The sequence below is a fragment of the Scardinius erythrophthalmus genome (genome assembly GCF_964197995.2).
Source record: "Scardinius erythrophthalmus genome assembly, chromosome: 8".
NCBI classification, from domain to species: domain Eukaryota; kingdom Metazoa; phylum Chordata; class Actinopteri; order Cypriniformes; family Leuciscidae; genus Scardinius; species Scardinius erythrophthalmus.
In genome coordinates this window covers 12,385,356-12,402,684 of record NC_138228.1, presented here as the reverse complement: position 1 = coordinate 12,402,684, position 17,329 = coordinate 12,385,356, and the positions used below count along the sequence as shown (strand labels likewise).

The 17,329-nt window shown below is 38.2% G+C and overlaps 1 protein-coding gene across 1 annotated transcript in view; it reads left to right on the top strand.

Annotated features, from left to right (window-relative positions):
- Positions 1–13,819, top strand: part of eea1 (early endosome antigen 1) — a 32,056-nt gene extending 18,237 nt beyond the window's left edge. Inside the window, exons 16-29 of the mRNA XM_081372581.1 lie at positions 244–357; positions 723–878; positions 1,800–1,939; positions 4,570–4,900; positions 5,086–5,187; positions 5,283–5,477; positions 5,805–5,987; positions 6,059–6,244; positions 6,498–6,629; positions 8,150–8,335; positions 9,837–10,075; positions 11,038–11,158; positions 11,277–11,375; positions 12,458–13,819. Coding sequence (XP_081228707.1) covers positions 244–357; positions 723–878; positions 1,800–1,939; positions 4,570–4,900; positions 5,086–5,187; positions 5,283–5,477; positions 5,805–5,987; positions 6,059–6,244; positions 6,498–6,629; positions 8,150–8,335; positions 9,837–10,075; positions 11,038–11,158; positions 11,277–11,375; positions 12,458–12,580 — 2,307 coding nt within the window. The 3' untranslated portion in view covers positions 12,581–13,819. The remainder of the gene's footprint in view (positions 1–243; positions 358–722; positions 879–1,799; positions 1,940–4,569; positions 4,901–5,085; positions 5,188–5,282; positions 5,478–5,804; positions 5,988–6,058; positions 6,245–6,497; positions 6,630–8,149; positions 8,336–9,836; positions 10,076–11,037; positions 11,159–11,276; positions 11,376–12,457) is intronic.
- Positions 13,820–17,329: the final 3,510 nt, after the last annotated feature.

Here is a 17,329-nt window from a genome sequence, read left to right as displayed (position 1 = left end):
TAATGTAAGTACACAATTGAAAGAAATATATAACACTGTGTGAGTGGTTTTTGAATATTTTGATACAAAAATTCTTACATATTGTACCTTTAATGCAAAGTGACATTTGAGTGTTTTTTATTTTTATTTATCCCAGTCTAATGATTTCTTATGTTAGATGTGTTAAAATATTGGTCAAGTTTATTAAAATTTAATTATTATCATTGAATAATCTAAAAAAACCTCATGCCTTTTTTTTCTTAGATGAAAGCCAAGACAGAGATGCTATTGTCTGCCGAAGCAGCAAAAATTGCTCAGCGAGCTGACTTAGAGAACCATCTAGAGACTGCCCAGAATGCACTGCAAGACAAGCAACAAGTATGTACTATTGCTGTGACACCATTTGATCCTATTATATTTGTATTAGGCAAGGCAAGTTTATTTATATAGCACATTTCATACACAATGGTAATTCAAAGTGCTTTACAATAAGAATAATTTAAACAGTTTAGAATAAAAAAGAAAAGAAACTACAGTACAAATAGTCAGACGAACAGCGGCACAGTGCTCATTCAGTAAATGCATAGCTAAACAGATGTGTTTTGAGTCTGGATTTGAATGTGACTACTGTAGGAACACATCTGATCGCTATATTAGTCGGCATAACTATATTAGTCAAATAGAAGAGTGTCACGAGGGTTGTAAGTTCATAGAAGTGTTTTTTTTTGTGTGTGTTTGCACAGGAGTTGAGTAAAGTGCAGGCTCAGCTGGAGGAGCAGGGCCGCAGGCTGCAGGAGAAGCAGGAGCAGAGCTCTCAGCTGGAGACCGGTCTGAAAGACAGCAGAGACAAACTGCTGACTGCAGAGCAGAGGATAGAGACACTGGAGACCCAGACCAAGGTCAGCGTCACTGCAGCACATTTCTGCTTCGTCAACATGACTTCATTTTAGAAATGTTTCACGCCTGCTGTGTGTTAGATGTCAAGCATCAATAATCAGACAACAGTGTTGACAAGAAATTGGTCTTGATTTATTTATTTGCTGTTTGATATTGACTAATAATTACTTGAAACATTTACTTGGTTGAGAAATACTTAAAGGAACACACCACCGTTTTTTTTCATATTAAACTATGTTATTCCCTTAACTAAGACGAGTTGATACATACCTCTCTTGTCTCAGTGCGTGCACTCAATCGCTCTGGCGCGCAGCGACACTTTGATAGCACTTAGCTTAGCCCAGTTTATTCATTAGGGTCCAAACAGAGATGAATTAAAAGCGACCACACACCTCCACGTTTTCCCTATTTAAATCCAGTTACACGACCAAGTATGGTGACACAAAATAAAACGTGGCGCTTTTCTAAGTGGGTAAAAAGGATAACTATAATGTATGGCGGAATAGCACTTGGGACTCGGTAGCACTTCGACTCGGCGCAGTAAAAAGTCACGCCTGAAAAATCCTCTCCCCCTCTCCCTCTCATTTCTGTCATTAGAACCAATGTGACTTTTTACTGCGCCGAGTCGAAGTGCTCCCGTGGAAAACGTGGAGGTGTTTGGTCGCTTCTAACTTCATCTCTGTTTGGATCCTAATGAATATACTGGGCTAAGCTAAGTGCTATCAAAGTGTCGCCGCGCGCCAGAGCGATTGATTGCACGCACTGAGACGAGAGAGGTATGTATCAACTCGTCTTAGTTAAGGGAATAACATAGTTTAATATGAAAAAACGGTGGAGTGTTCCTTTAAAAGCTACATGCTGTTGTATTAATTGAATGAAACATTTGTGATCTGATGTGTTTTGTGTGTTTTTATCTGACATAGAAAGCTGAGGTTGAGATAGTTGAGCTTCGCTCTGGAAGGGAACAAGCTCAGAAGGAGCAGCAGATGCTGAAGAAGCAGATCAGTGAGCTGGAGATGAAGACGAAGGAGCTGAACCGTCTTTTAGACTCTGAAAAACAAGGGTAGGTACTTCCAGGGATTAAAGTTCTCCGTCGCTACGACGGATTTCCGTTAATTGCAGCAAGTCTATGACGGATTTCCGTCATTGCGGGTTCCAGTCTGTCCTTAAAGTCTTAAATTCACTTTTCATAATTTTAAGGCCGTAAATAGGCTTTCATCTCTCAAATAGTGTAATAAATATCTTAATTTTAGTTTGAATAGGTCTTAAATTAAGGAAAGACGAGGTGTATTCACCCTGCTGAGGGGGATGTGATCAAAGCCTGGAGTGGAGCAAAAGCACGTTCCTCTCTCCACTCTAAGCACTCTGTAATCACTTCGCTCATGGTTCACTCCGGGTTTTCAATTACCGCTCACGGAAAGTGCATCTCAGCTGAGCGCTGAGGTAGAACTATATTTCAGTGACACACTTATAATGCAGGTAGAGCTGGGCGATATCGATATAAAAAATATATCGATATATTTTTTAAATGCGATATGGAATTAGACCATATCACATCGATATAGTTCAAATTTGCGCTGTGATCCTTGCTCCCCGCGCCTCCGCTCCTCCTTTTCCACACTGCGTGCGTGTTTAGAGCATGTTATGTTAAGAGAGGCGAATCATGACTACTTCAGAAAACCCAGCACAATAGGAACTACCAGGCAGGCAGTGACATAAGTGTACGCTGAAATAAAGTTTTTCACCTCAGAAAAACGGACTTTCTTGTCCTGTCAGTCGTTATCCTGTTCTCGTAGCGCCCACTCAATTGCACGCGCAAATTCAGCGGCGCGCGCTGTATTGCTTCACTGATCAAGTGCAAAAGAAACTACGAGCATGCAACGCCGTTACGTTGTAAATTACACGAAATAAAAGTAATGCAGGTATGATTCTCATTCTATTCACCATTTCCATGTTTCATTAACAGTTATTGTTAATATTGTGTATTCACCATGGTAACTGTCGTTTCCATATAACCCCAAAATGCCACTATTTTTCTTTGTGTTATTTTTTATATTTTTAAATGACTGTAGTGGCTCATACCAACATTGTATTAACAAAAACTAGTTTGGGACTGCTATTTAATAGCTTTAGCCTAGGCCTAATGTTTACAGTGCTATGCATAAGTTTAGACACCCATACTAAAGTTGACTAAAAAGAGGAATAAAAAATCATCTTTTGGAAACTGAACTTAATGCCTTAATTTGAAAAATTAGGAAAAATCCAACCTTAAAGGACACCAATTTTCTTTGTGAATAAATAATGTATCGTAAATAAATAAATGTTCTTCCTTAAAATACAGGGTGCATAAGTTTGGACACCCCAATGTTAAATTCCCATAGAGGCAGGCAGATTTTTATTTTTAAAGGCCAGTTACTTCATGGATCCAGGATACTATGCATCCTGATAAAGTTCCCTTGGCCTTTGGAATTAAAATAGCCTCACATTATCACATAGCCTTCACCATACCTAGAATTTAACATTGGGGTGTCCAAACTTATGCACCCTGTATTTTAAGGAAGAACATTTATTTATTTACGATACATTATTTATTCACAAAGAAAATTGGTGTCCTTAAAGGTTGGATTTTTCCTAATTTTTTAAATTAAGGCATTAAAGGTATAGCGGAGGATCTTTTTACTTCCGGGTGGATACCCTATACTATTGGTCCTCCTAATTGTCAATCATTCTGGTGAATCAATCAAACTTTTCAAAAAGTGGAGAGGGTGGGACTTATCTAAAATTCGGAAAGATCCTCCGCTATACCTTTAAGTTCAGTTTCCAAAAGATGATTTTTTTATTCCTCTTTTTAGTCAACTTTAGCATGGGTGACTAAACTTATGCATAGCACTGTATTTATTAGTACTAGTCTTTACTATTAGTCATATTCTTACAATTTATGTTAAGTAAAGGGGAAAAGTAACTTACTTGTGTGTTAACAAATTTTGTGTAAACGTGTTATAATTTGCATATATATATATATATATATATATATATATATATATATATATATATATATATATATATATATATATATATATATATAGCTTTTAAAATACGCCTACTGGCAATATTAAAGCGGTTTAAAACGTCTCCCCTTAAAACGCTATTGGTCTCGACTATTTAAAAAGTTAAAGGAATATGACTTGGCCTAAAAAAAAAATTTCAGTCAGAAGAATTTTTTTCACTTTAATCCCTGTACTTCATATTGGAAAATGTGCAATGTTAAAGACTGAAATATCTTTGTTTTGGAACAGTTTTTGTTCCTATGTTTGTGTATTTCTCACGGTTTTATTATAATAAATATTAAGCAGCCAACTGTTTTCAACATTGAAAATAAGAAAAAAATAGTTTCTTGAGCACCAAATCAGCATATTAAAATGATTTCTGAGGAATCATGTGACACTAAAGACGGGAGTAATGATGCTGAAAATTCAGCTTTAACGGCATAGGAATAAATTATATTTATTCTAGAATGTAATTTATTACAGTTTAAATTTCACAATAGTATTTTTGATCAAATAAATGTAGCCTTGGTGATCAAAAGAGACTTCTTTCAAAAACATAAAAAAAACCACCAACCTCAAACCTTTAATTTGATGAGTATAGATTACAGATGTGACTTGTCAATCTTCCCTTTCCTTTCTGTTTCAGAGCTGCCAGCCAGCAAGAGGAGCTGAAGAAGAAAACCTCAGCCCTCTCCGAAACAAGACAACAGCTGGAGAAGGCAGAGCAGGAGCATGTGACCCTGCAGGCCAGCCTGGATAAACTATCTCAGGAGAGTCAGAAGCGGCAGGCAGAGTTGGACAAGAAAGTTCAGGGTCTGAGTGCAGATCTCCAGAAAGCTCAGGAGGAGAAGGAAGCTCAGACTAAAGAAATGGCAACAGTGAAAGAGGCTCTGAGCAAAGCTTCTAAAGCCCTGAAAGAGAGCCAGACTCAACTGGAGAAAGAAAAGAAGAGCAGCACGGCCACTTTGGAAGAGAAGGTGGGTCTCAAAAAGTATTTGGAAACTTGTGTGGGTCACAAAAAGTATTTGGAAACTTGTGTATGTATAAAAAATAAATTAAAGTCATGGCATTGTACAACAAATCTCAATACATTTGGCAACAGTTTTCAAGGAAAACATTTCTCAAAAAGAAGTTTAATTATCAGCTTTACTCTAATTTTTAGGAGAAGATCTATCAGAAAGCACAGCAAGAACTTCAGAAAAACACGGAGACCACCTCTAAAGAGCTCAGCCATGTTAAAGGTCTGCTCGAAAAATCGACAGAGGTAAGATTGTGAAATATAACTCCTGTTAAGTTTCAAGGAAACATTAATCCCATGTTAGATGAATCATGATATTTCGCAATTGTTGAATTTTCTAGGCAGAAAAGGGTCTACAATCTCAGCTGACCTTACTGAACTCTCAGCTAAAACAATCTCAAGATACACTGAAAGAGAAAGAAAAGAGTGCACAGCAGCTACAGGCAGAGCTGAAGACTACACAGGGGTCCTTGAGCCAGGAAGTGAAGAAACATAAGGCACAAGTGTCTGAGTTGCAGGCTTCCCTCGTTAAGAAGGCACGTACAGTCTTCTTACGCACTAATGTGTCATAAAATGCACATAAATGTACTCTTAACTCGCCCAAATCGACTGTTTCATTTCCTGTTCTTAAAGGATAGTCCACCCACAAGTGAAAATTCTGTCATTATTTACTCACCCTCATGTCATTCCAAATCAGTATAACTTTCTTTCTTCTGTCGAACATGCCAGAAGATATTTTGAAGAATGTTGGGAACCAAAACTGGTTACCAACATTCTTCAAGATATCTTTTTTGTGTTCTGCAGAAGAAAGAAAGACATTATGACTTAACTACTTCTTCAAATAACATTGAATTGTGTTTCAGGCTGAAGAGGAGGCCAAGCTGAAGGAGCAGGTGACGGCGCTGTCTAAAGATTTAACCTCTGAAACGAATCGCTGTGCAGAGCTGCAGAAGACCAGCGACAGCACCAAAGAGAGTCTCGCCACCATTCAGTCTGATTACTACGGCAAAGAGTCCGAGCTCTCTGCTGTACGCCAGGACCTCAAGGTCAGTTTTATAAAGTACAAGAACATCCTAATAAATTATTATGTGCAGTATCTGATTATTATCTGTTGTAGGTGTGTGAGGAGAAGCTGGTTCTAGCTCAGGAAGAGCTGGTGGCCAATAGGAACCAGCTTGGTGCTCACGAAACCCAGATCAAGGAGCTGAAGACGGTCCGCACAACGCTAGAGAAAGACCTGGGCAAGAGAGACGAGAAGATCGAACAGCAGGTGGAGGCTCTACAGAAACTCCAGAAACAACAGGTAACAAAACATGCAAAATATGGTTTTCTGTGGTGTGTGAAAGTTATGGAAATAAACACCACCGGGCTCGATTTTGTGGCGATACTCTGTTCTGTTTTATTCCAGACACAGTGAAACAACACAACCTTCTGTTCTAGCCAGGAATAGTCATAAGTTTAATTTGCTTATCAACACAGTCATGGAGAATGTAATTTCAGAATGTTTATGGAAATGTCCAGTTGTTCAGCTGACTGTGTCTTTGTGTCTGTTACAGGAACAAACGGAGGAGCAGCTGGAGAAGGAGAAAGCTCAATGCGAAGAGTTGAGAGAGTGCCAGAGCGCTCTGGAAAAGGACAAAAACAAACTGTCTGCTGATCTCAAAGCTCTGGCCGAGAAAAATGAGAAGGTCATTTCTGTTTGTTGACCACTAACCCCACTTTATGTACACATTTATGAATCAAAGCAACTTGTTTAAAGGTGCACTGTTTTTTTCATTAAAAAAAAGTTACTATTATTATTAATTGCTAATTTCCCCCCCAAGATAATTTAATTATGAACGAGTCATAAAAAAGCTGCGCCCCATAGGGACCCTCGTGTTGAGATTAAATGTCTAGCCAAAATTACTTTATTTCAGTGATCTATTTTTATACATTCTTGGTTACTGAATAAATTAAGCATGACAGATGGGTACTTCTGTAATGGTATCTCTGGAATGGTGAAATATTTCACTTTTGTGTGAGACTGTACACTAGTGTTTTTTTTTTAAATATCTCTTAAAGATACCTGTTTTATATTTTAATATATTTTAAAACGTAATTTATTCCGGTAATGGCAAAGTTGAATTTATAGCATCATTACTTCAGTCATTAGTGTCACATGATCCTTCAGAAATCATTCTAATATGCTGATTTGGTGCTCAAGAAACATTTCTTATAATCAATGTTGAAAACAGTCATGCTGCTTAATATTTTTGTGGAAACCAGGACACGTTCTCTAAGGATTCTTTGATTAATAGAAAGTTCAAAAGAACAGCATTTATTTCAAACCTTTGAATAGTAATGTATCTATACTGATAAATTTGAGTATAAAGTACAAGACCACCGTTGAATCAGCCCACGAAACATGAACGTAAATGCACCTTAGAATGACATACAGCATCATTGTCTATTTTTCTATCCTAAGTTTTTTTGATGACTTTTGAATTCTTGTGCATTATGTTACTATCCAGCAGCCATATCACCCTGTAGCCCAAGACTGGTTGCCCACTGAAGCTAAGCAGGGCTGAGCCTGGTTAGTACCTGGATGGGAGACCTCCTGAGAAAAACCAGGTTGCTGCTGGAAGAGGTGTTAGTGAGGCCAGCAGGGGGTGCTCACCCTGTGGTCTGTGTGGGTCCTAACGCCCCAGTGTAGTGATGGGGACACTATACTGTCAAAGAGCACCGTCTTTCGGATGAGACGTAAAACCGAGGTCCTGACTCTCTGTGGTCATTAAAAATCCCATGGCATTTCTCGAAAAGAGTAGGGGTGTAACCCCGGTGTCCTGGCCACATTCCGCACATTGGCCCTTACCAATCATGGCCTCCTAATAATCCCCTTACATTGAATTGGCTCTATCACTCTCTCTCCTCTCTCCACCTATAGCTGGTGTGTGGTGAGCGCACTGGCGCCGTTGTTCTGTGGCTGCCGTCGCATCATCCAAGTGGATGCTGCACACTGGTGGTGGTTGAGGAGAGACCCCTGATATGATTGTAAAGCGCTTTGGGTGTACAGTAGTACATATGAAAGCGCTATATAAATGCCTCATTCTATTCTATTCTATTCTATTCTATGTAACATGGTTTGATGATCTGGGCTTGCAACCAAAAACAGTGTAGATTCAAATCCCACTATGTGTTTCTAACTGGGACATTGGTTTGTATGTCGCAGGAGCTGAAGGAGCTTCAGGCAGTGAAGCAGCTGTTGATCCAGCAGAAGGTGGAGCAGCAAGGGAAAGTGGAAGCAGCTCAAGCATCTCTGGAACAGGAGCAGAGAGAGCATCAGAAGACCAGAGACTCCATCAAACAGAAACAGCAGCTGCTCAAAGCTGAGACCGACAAACTACACCAGCAACTGGTACGGATTATATTATATTATATTATATTATATTATATTATATTATATTATATTATATTATATTATATTATATTATATTATATTATATTATATTATATTATAATTAACACTTTTCAATTAGGTTAATTAGTTAACATTAGTTAATTACCTTTGTTAACATGAACTAATAATGAACAATACTTCTTCGGCATTTATTAATCTTAGTTAATATTAATTTCAACTTTTACTAATACGTTTTAAAATCAAATGTTGTATTTGTTAACATTAGTTAATGCACTGTGAACTAACATGAACAAACAATGAACAGCTTTTTTTTATTTATTAACACTAACAAAGATTAATAAATACTGTAACAAATGTATTGCTCATTGTTAGTTAATAACTAATGCTAACTAATGAACCTTATTCAAAAGTGTTACCATATTATATCATATTATTATATTTATATGTGACCCTGGACCACAAAACCAGTCACATGGGTAAATTTTTTTGGAAATTGAGATTTATATATCATCTGAAAGCTGAATAAATAAGTATGATGTTAGGGCTGAACGATACATCGAATTTTCATCGTCATCGCGATATGAACTCGCGCGATGAACACACAGCCTCTCGCTCACATACTCAACCCGTAGTGGAGGACCGTTAAAAAATTAAACATGCTAGTCTTTCTGTCGTGATGTCGTGAAGCATCGCAGATGCGACGTAGGTTGTCGCCCACATACGAGAAACGAATCTTGCGTCCCGAGGCCCGTTGTCGTTTACGAATCCCCACAACACCCTACGTCAAACGGATCGTGCCAAAACCGTGCTAAAATCGTGTAATCTGAACCAGGGTGGTAATAAACGTTTGACCTAACACGCAAAGAACCTATTAAAGCACTAAGAGATGGGATATAGCTAACATTCACATTTGAATATTTATCGCAAGTCATATCGTCATCGCAATATTAAACAATGTTATCGCACATCACAGCTTTTCCTCATATCGTGCAGCCCTATATGATGTATGTTGTTAGGATATGACAATATTTGGCCGGGATACAACTATTTGAAAATCTGGAATCTGAGGGTGCAAAAAAAATCTAAACATTGAGAAAATCGCCTTTAAATTTGTCCATTAATGTTCGCGATTGTGCTGCATTCACTCACAAAAATAAATGTTTTATATATTTACGGTAGGAAATTTGCTAAATATCTTCATGGAACATGTTCTTTACTTAATATCCTAATGATTTTTGGCATAAAAGAAAAATCGATAATTTTGACCCATACAATGTATTGTTGGCTATTGCCGCAAATATACCCGTGCGACTTGTGACTGGTTTTGTGATCCAGGTTCACATATTATATTAATTATATTATATATTAATAATAGTTCTTGTTGTTAATATTAATATTTATTATTATTTACGATTAGTAAGTAACCTCTATTGCTGACTTATTTAGCAAAATTGCTTTCTAAATTTTCTACAGAAAAGTTTTTATTTCTTCATTTTAGGCATCTGAAGTGAAGGCTAAAGAGGAGGTGGAGAAGCAGAGGGAAGAGGAGAAGGTGAAGATTAATCTGCAGGTGACGGCACTAAATGAGAATGTGGCAACGCTGAAGCGCGAGTGGCAGAGCAGCCAGAGGCGGGTGGGTGAGCTGGAGAAACAGACGGATGAGCTGAGAGGGGAGATCGCCGTGTTGGAGGCCACCGTACAGAACAACCAGGACGAGAGACGTGCACTGCTTGAGAGGTTTGATGGCTCTAGGCATTTTTTTTGGCCTAAATAAAATTAAAGGGGGGGTGAAATGCTATTTCATGCATACTGAGTTTTTTACACTGTTAAAGAGTTGGATTCCCATGCTAAACATGGACAAAGTTTCAAAAATTAAATTGTACGTTTGAAGGAGTATTTCTGTTCCAAAAATGCTCCTTCCGGTTTGTCACAAGTTTCGGAAAGTTTTTTTCGAGTATGGGCATGCGTGACGTCAGATGTAGCGGAATTTCCATATACGGGTCCTAAGGGCACTTCTCCGGAAGGACGCGGGCGCGCGCGCAACCGTAGACCAGAGAGAGAAGAGAGCGAAAGCAGTACGCCCATCAAAGCGCTATGCTCGGCTTTGGGGAAGTCAATGTCACCAAAGACGTGGGTTTTTGGTTGCCAGGGCAAGACAACCCTGCACAGATTCCCAAAGAACCCAGCGTTAAGGGACCAGTGGATGGAGTTTGTTTTTCCAGAGCATCAACGGAGGTTGTGCAAGACTGTTTGTTCCCGGCATTTCGACGATGATTGTTTTATAAACAAAGCCCAGATCGACGGATTTGCAGATCGTCTAATGCTTAAGGATCGAGCAGTCACAATGATAAAGGTTCGCGGTCGTGCGTTGGAACCGGGCGGTGAGTAAAACTGCTTCAAATGTCTCTGTGTGTTGTTAGCTCGGCGCGTTAGCGCAGCTTTAGCTCCGCCCACACGGCCCGCCTTCAGCCGCTCGTTTTTTTCCGGAAAGACTCGGTACAGCCTATCTTTCTTTTATAAATATAATAAAACTAAAGACTTTTTGGAGATATGAAGGATGCAATACTACTCTATAGGTACTCAAGATTAACAGGAGATTGAGTGAAAATGAGCATTTCACCCCCCCTTTAACCATAAAGTCAAGTCATATTTTTTCATTCACCCATTTTCATGAACTGTAATTGTCGCTCCTGTTCCAGGTGTGTCCAGGGTGAGGGTGAGATTGAGAAGCTTCAGGCTAAGATGGTGGAGATGCGCAGGAAACTGGATGACACCACGGCCGCCATGCAGGAGCTTGGCCGTGAAAACCAGTCTTTACAGGTCAGACTGACCCCAACACCAGACACACTGAATTTGCTGGCCTTACAGTGTTGTTTGGGATCCCTAGCTATGTAAACTTTAGTATTAAGTCATATGTGACTCCTTTTTTCTGTTCCAGATAAAACAGTCGCAGTCCCTCACACGGAAGTGGGCGGAAGATCACGAGGTGCAGAACTGCATGGCTTGTGGGAAAGGCTTCTCTCTCGCTGTCAGAAAGGTTTGCGCCATGCATTCACACACTCACATGAAGCTGTCTCTCCAATGGATCAAAGAATGAGATCAATACAGTGTTAATGATCAATCCCTGTGTTTCTCAACCGGTGGGTCACGACCCAAAACTGGGTCACGGAATGTGTAGTCAATGAAACAACAGCAATAAAAAACATAATCCTAAATGTTTTTCTAGTGCGAGGATTTTATTTTGAAAGACGTGCGTAAAAGCTGTTGACTTTCCTGCCAGACGCAGTTTAAGTAAAGCGTGACTGAGAAAAACGTGTTGTCCTGATTCAGTTTCTGCTGTCAGATGAGATGTTGTCACGCTATATGTCAGAGTCATTATTCTAGGTTATTTTATTAACTTGTTGCGATATAAAAAGTATTTCACCTCAGAGAAACAAACTGTCTTGTCCTGTCAGACGTTATTCTATGCCAGCTGGACGTAAATACAGAGACGCACGCTGTATAAAGAGCAAATGAAATTACCAGCATGCTATGAGTCATGATATAAACAGAAAGTACCTTTAAATTAATAATTAGTAACTGTAGTTTCCAAAATACCAATTTATTTTCACTTAGTTTGTTATTTGTGATATTTTATTGATTGTGGGTTATACCAGCTTACTAACTTTATTGTATTATCAAAAACTAGTTTGGGACTCCCTTTCTGTAGGTCAGACATTTATGTGATATGTCCCATGTCTTACTGAATAAAATATTTAACATTTTCCAAAAAGTATTTTGTATTTTGAAAATTTTGTTCACATTTTGGTGAATTGTATGGAAACAGTATAAATATATGAATCGTAACACCAAGATGCAAATAAAAGTTCCAAAATGTGCATTAGAAAGAAATATCTGAATAACTGAAATATCTCTATGAATCAGATTCAGTACCCAAATCAAACTGTGAATAAAATCTTTTGAGTCAAATCAATTCTGATACCCAGCCCTAATAATCACAGCATCTAACTTTTATCACTTCCATTCTATTAATCAGTCACGTTAACCTAAACCTAACTTAACCTCCTGAACTTGGTTATCATGACCTGAATCATGACCTCTCTCTCTCTATTCCCCCAGCACCACTGTCGACACTGTGGCAACATCTTCTGCGCAGAATGCTCGGCCCGCAACGCCCTGACGCCCTCCTCCAAGAAGCCCGTCCGAGTGTGTGACGGTTGCTTTGATGAGCTCCAGGGCTGATGGCCCCCACACACAAACCCGTCCCCTGCAGCCCTCGGCGTCCCGCTCACCCTGACCTCTCCCTTATAAGATGAGCAACCAGGAGAGGCCAGCTGAGGGCTGCAGGGACCACTGAGGAACAGCATGTTGTGGTGGTCACATGATGCTGAAAATCAGATCAAAATTAAGACCGGCCAGAATGGCTGTCCTCATCTGTCCAGTGCCTTTGCCACTTACGGGCCCACTTTCAGACCCAGAGGAATTAAAAGGGAGAGACCGCTTGAGCAGATGGATTACTTGTAATATAAAGATCAGCTCCTTACAGATGTTTTATGCTAAAGTACAGCAGCTTTGGCACTCAGGATTGAGGTTTACATCGATATCGTCTTTTAGAAAGATTTAACTATAAGAGGCCGAGGGTGTATACAGAGGGGTTCTGCGTAGAACCAAAGCTGTCCGCAGGGTCCTAATTTGATGTATCGTATTTGTAAGTAAATGTACAGACAAAAGAGGCACATGTGAATAATTCAGATATAATTGTCACTCTATGGAGACTGTAACATTTGTCATTCAGTGTGGGCATGTTAACATAAGGTATGTGGGTGTAATGTACATGCTTGCTTTGCTGCTCTTATCTCTGTTGAAATGAAACACTTGATGTTTGTTTTGCATTCATTATCTCACCAGTAGAAGTTGGTGATTCTTTGAAAGATTTACACACAAACATTTTTTTTTTTTTACACAAAAAAAACTTTTATCAAATTGTACACGTCAGATATATATGGAAGCTTGTTTCCGCCACAGAATAAAACATTTTAAGAGATAATTGCGACTTTTTATCTCACAATTGCGAGTTTACATCTTGCAATTCTGACTTTATTTCTCAGAATTTCGAGATATAAAGTAAGAATTGCGTGAAATAAAGTCGCAATTGCGTGTTATAAAGTCAGAATTGCGAGATATAAAGTCAGAATTGCGTCTTATAAAGTCAGAATTCAGACTTTTTTTTTCTAGCAATTGCGACTTTATATCACGTAATTCTGACTTCTGACGCAATTGGGAGATATAAAGTAAGAATTGCATGATATAAAGTCGCAATTGCGTGTTACAAAGTCAGAATTCCAGTAGGTAAAAAAAAAAAAAAAAAAAAGTCAGTCTTTTTTTCCCCCTTAGAATTGGACTTTATATCTCACAATTCTGAGAAAATATATCAGAATTGCGAGATATAAACTCGCAATTGCGAGATATAAAGTCAGAATTGCGAGATATAAACTCGCAATTGCGTGTTATAAAGTCAGAATTGCGTGATATAAAGTCGCAATTGCGAGAAAAAAAGTCAGAATTCTGACTTTATAACACGCAATTGCGACTTTATATCTCGCAATTCTGACTATATAACGCAATTGTGACTTTATTTCACGCAATTCTGACTTTATATCTCGCAATTCTGACTTTATAAGACGCAATTGCGACTTTATTTCACGCAATTCTGACTTTATATCTCGCAATTCTGACTTTTATAACACGCAATTGTGACTTTATTTCACGCAATTCTGACTTTATATCACGCAATTCTGACTTTTATAACACGCAATTGCGACTTTATTTCACGCAATTCTGAGAAATAAAGTCAGGATTGCGAGATGTAAACTCGCAATTGTGAGATAAAAAGTCGCAATTATCTTTTTTTCTTTTTTTTTTTTTTTTTGTGGCGGAAACAAGCTTCCATAGTTAGGCCTATACGTGCCCTGCTTTTAAGCAATAACTGCATTGGATGTGATTGTGTGCCTGCTAGCATATTGAAAAAGAATGACAGACCGCTGATTGTTTTTAAAATCTCAGCTGCTACATTTTAGATTTAAAGGTGTAGTTCACCTAAAACTGAAAATTCTGTCCAAGTTTGTCATTTCAAACCGGTATGACTTTCATTGTATGGACAAAACGGAAGATATTTAATTGTGTTCCTGTCATAGCGGTTTGAAACGACATGAAAGTGCGTAAATGACGAGACAAATTTCGTTTTAATTTTTGTAAACTGTTCTTTTATTAGAAGCCGCAAGTGTGGCGAGATGGTCCGAGCGTCGTTGTACCCAGCTAATAAAAATAAGTTCAAGGAATGTTTTGCTAACGTTGCCAAGTTATGAAAACGTTATTTCTGAAGGTTTTTTGAACGTTTTTTTTTTTTATTATTGTTTTAAAAACATCTTTACGTGGTCTTATGGCCACAACATTCTGAAACAAGTAGTAACATTTAAAAATGCTAGACGAAGTCCAACTTAAAACTTTAATAAAACATTTCATGAACGAAGTACATAATGCTACATATGAACGAAGTACATACTCGCCTTTGTGCTAACGTTTTGAGAACATTATTAAAGACCGTAACTTTGACAGAACCTTGCCAGAATGTTAGGTGAAGCTCTGAGAACATTCCGTTATTAGCTGGGTAAACGCTTTAGTGTAGAACTGAATGTGAGCGAGTGCACTGCAACTAACTGCTGTAAAGTACGCTTCACTGTAGCCACGTTCTCGCTTAATAGGTTCCACATCGACTTGCAGCATCAGTGGCAGTGTTTGTTGTCAGTGTGATTCTTATGTATTGATTACTTGCTGTTTGTGTCGGTAGATGGATTCAGGAGCATAATGATTTTTATGTGTGTTAGGAAAAATCAAAAGTGTCTCAGGATGTTTTGCGCACATCACCAGCTCAGTCAAGTAACGTGACTTCAGAAAATGGAATATTATATGCCCTTTAACTTGATTTTGAATGGAATGTGTGCTGCAGTCAACAACAGTATCATATCACTCAGTGCCAACTGGTCAAAACCCTCCATCTGACATCACGTCCTGTTTTCTCTAACCATTAACAATGCTGTAATTATTAGCAGTGTTTGTAGCACATTCAGAAGAAACACAGGTTGTGCAGCTTGCAAATAAAGCTAAGTTGTGACCGCATATGCAAAGTGCATCACTTGTATCAGCACTACACACTAACAGTATCTGTTATATGGTTGTTTATTATTACTGATCGACACATTTAATTTGCTGAACAGCAGGGTGTTCACATTCATGTTGTGGTGGTGTAGGTGTGTGCCTTATGTCAAGCTTTGTTTGTGTCATCTTTGTGTATTTCTGAATGCAGAAAAGTCCCACCTGGCAAAAACCTGAAAGATAGATGAAAAATCTGAGTATTATTAAAAAAAGCATAAAAATAGTGCAAAAATATCAAATTCCAAAGGTAATTTCAGGTTAACTGGAGTCATGACTCGAATGAAGAACGGGTGAATTACCCGTTTGTTGTTATTGATGTTTTCTAATTTTCCATCATGTTTAAAAGTAAATAATAAACTAGTTGTTTCTATTTTCTTTCAGTGTCATGCAGTGTTATTTTACTATTATAGTCTTTATTGATATTTTGAATGAGCTTTTTTTCTTTTTAATTTTAGTAATTTTGTCATGTGCTTTTGTCAGTTTTATTGTTTTTTTTTATATTTCTATATAGCTTTAATTTTTTATTTTAATTTAGTAATCTTAGTACTTAAACCCATATAGCACACGTACGTACATCTCGGAGACGTCTATTTGATGTGCTTGTTTACATCTGGATGTATTTTTTAGAGTGTTTGCTCATCTGCAATACATCTATAGGACGTTTCCTGTCAGATGTCAAATAGACCTTTAGACAATGTCTTTAAGATGTTTATGTTTTAGAATGTATGTAAAACTGACATCTTAAAAACGTCTATTAGATGTTTGTAAACAGCAGATGCTTTCCAGATTAAGTGATCTTTAACAGACGTGCGTGTACGTGTAACTGAAAGTTGGTGTTTCTCATCGAATATTTGTATTTTATGGTACATTTACACGACAACAATGTACTAAAATATGCCTGTACTTTTCGTGTACAGACGACCACATTGTTGAAACGATCCCTGCTCACACGAATCCGCGAGAACGACTAAAGAAACACTACGTGCCTTATGCACCAGAGAAACAAGGGCGCCGCCATCTTTAGAATAATTGTCTTTGAACTTCCGTTTTTGCGGTCGCTCTGTATATTTCTATGGCATTGCTGTCCAGGAGTAATTAGCTTTTGAAGTGGATTTACTTAATATAAAGTTAACAAAAGTTAACGAAAGTTATCATGAGGATTGTAATGTTTAAACCAGATGTCTTAACAAATGTCAGTAGACCGGGAAGATTTTAAAACGAGCCGTTCATTCATAAATACCCAAGATCGCTGTGAAAATAAAACCGGAAGTCAAAAGACAACGAGCGCAGCGCTGAAAAGGGGCGGGGCTACATAAGGTCACGCAATACGCATGACGTCACCGTTTTCACAAATTCGCATTTTTGTAGTTTTCACGGAGACGATTTTTTAGCCCCCCCAAAATGCCGTTGTTATGTAAATGAATATCTAAAACGCAATGTTTTTAAAAATTTTAGTTGAAAATGGTGTTGTGTAAACTCCCCCTTAGTTTATTTCAGCTTTATTTCCATTACTGAAAACGATTAATAGTTTTAGTTTTAGGGGCTGTTTACTCAACACTTTTTTCAACTAAAAATGGAAAACTTTTTATACATTTTGGGGGCAAAATTCAAACTGCAAATTTTTGAAAGCTATACCATTAACCCCTAAACTATACCCCCCCCCCACCCCACCCCCCCACAAATTTGTAAAAAGTGCGACATCATGTGCTTTACATGTTCAGTAGTGCTTCTTTACAAAGTGACATCGCCAACTACAGGCCTGGCAGCACAATGCAGCAT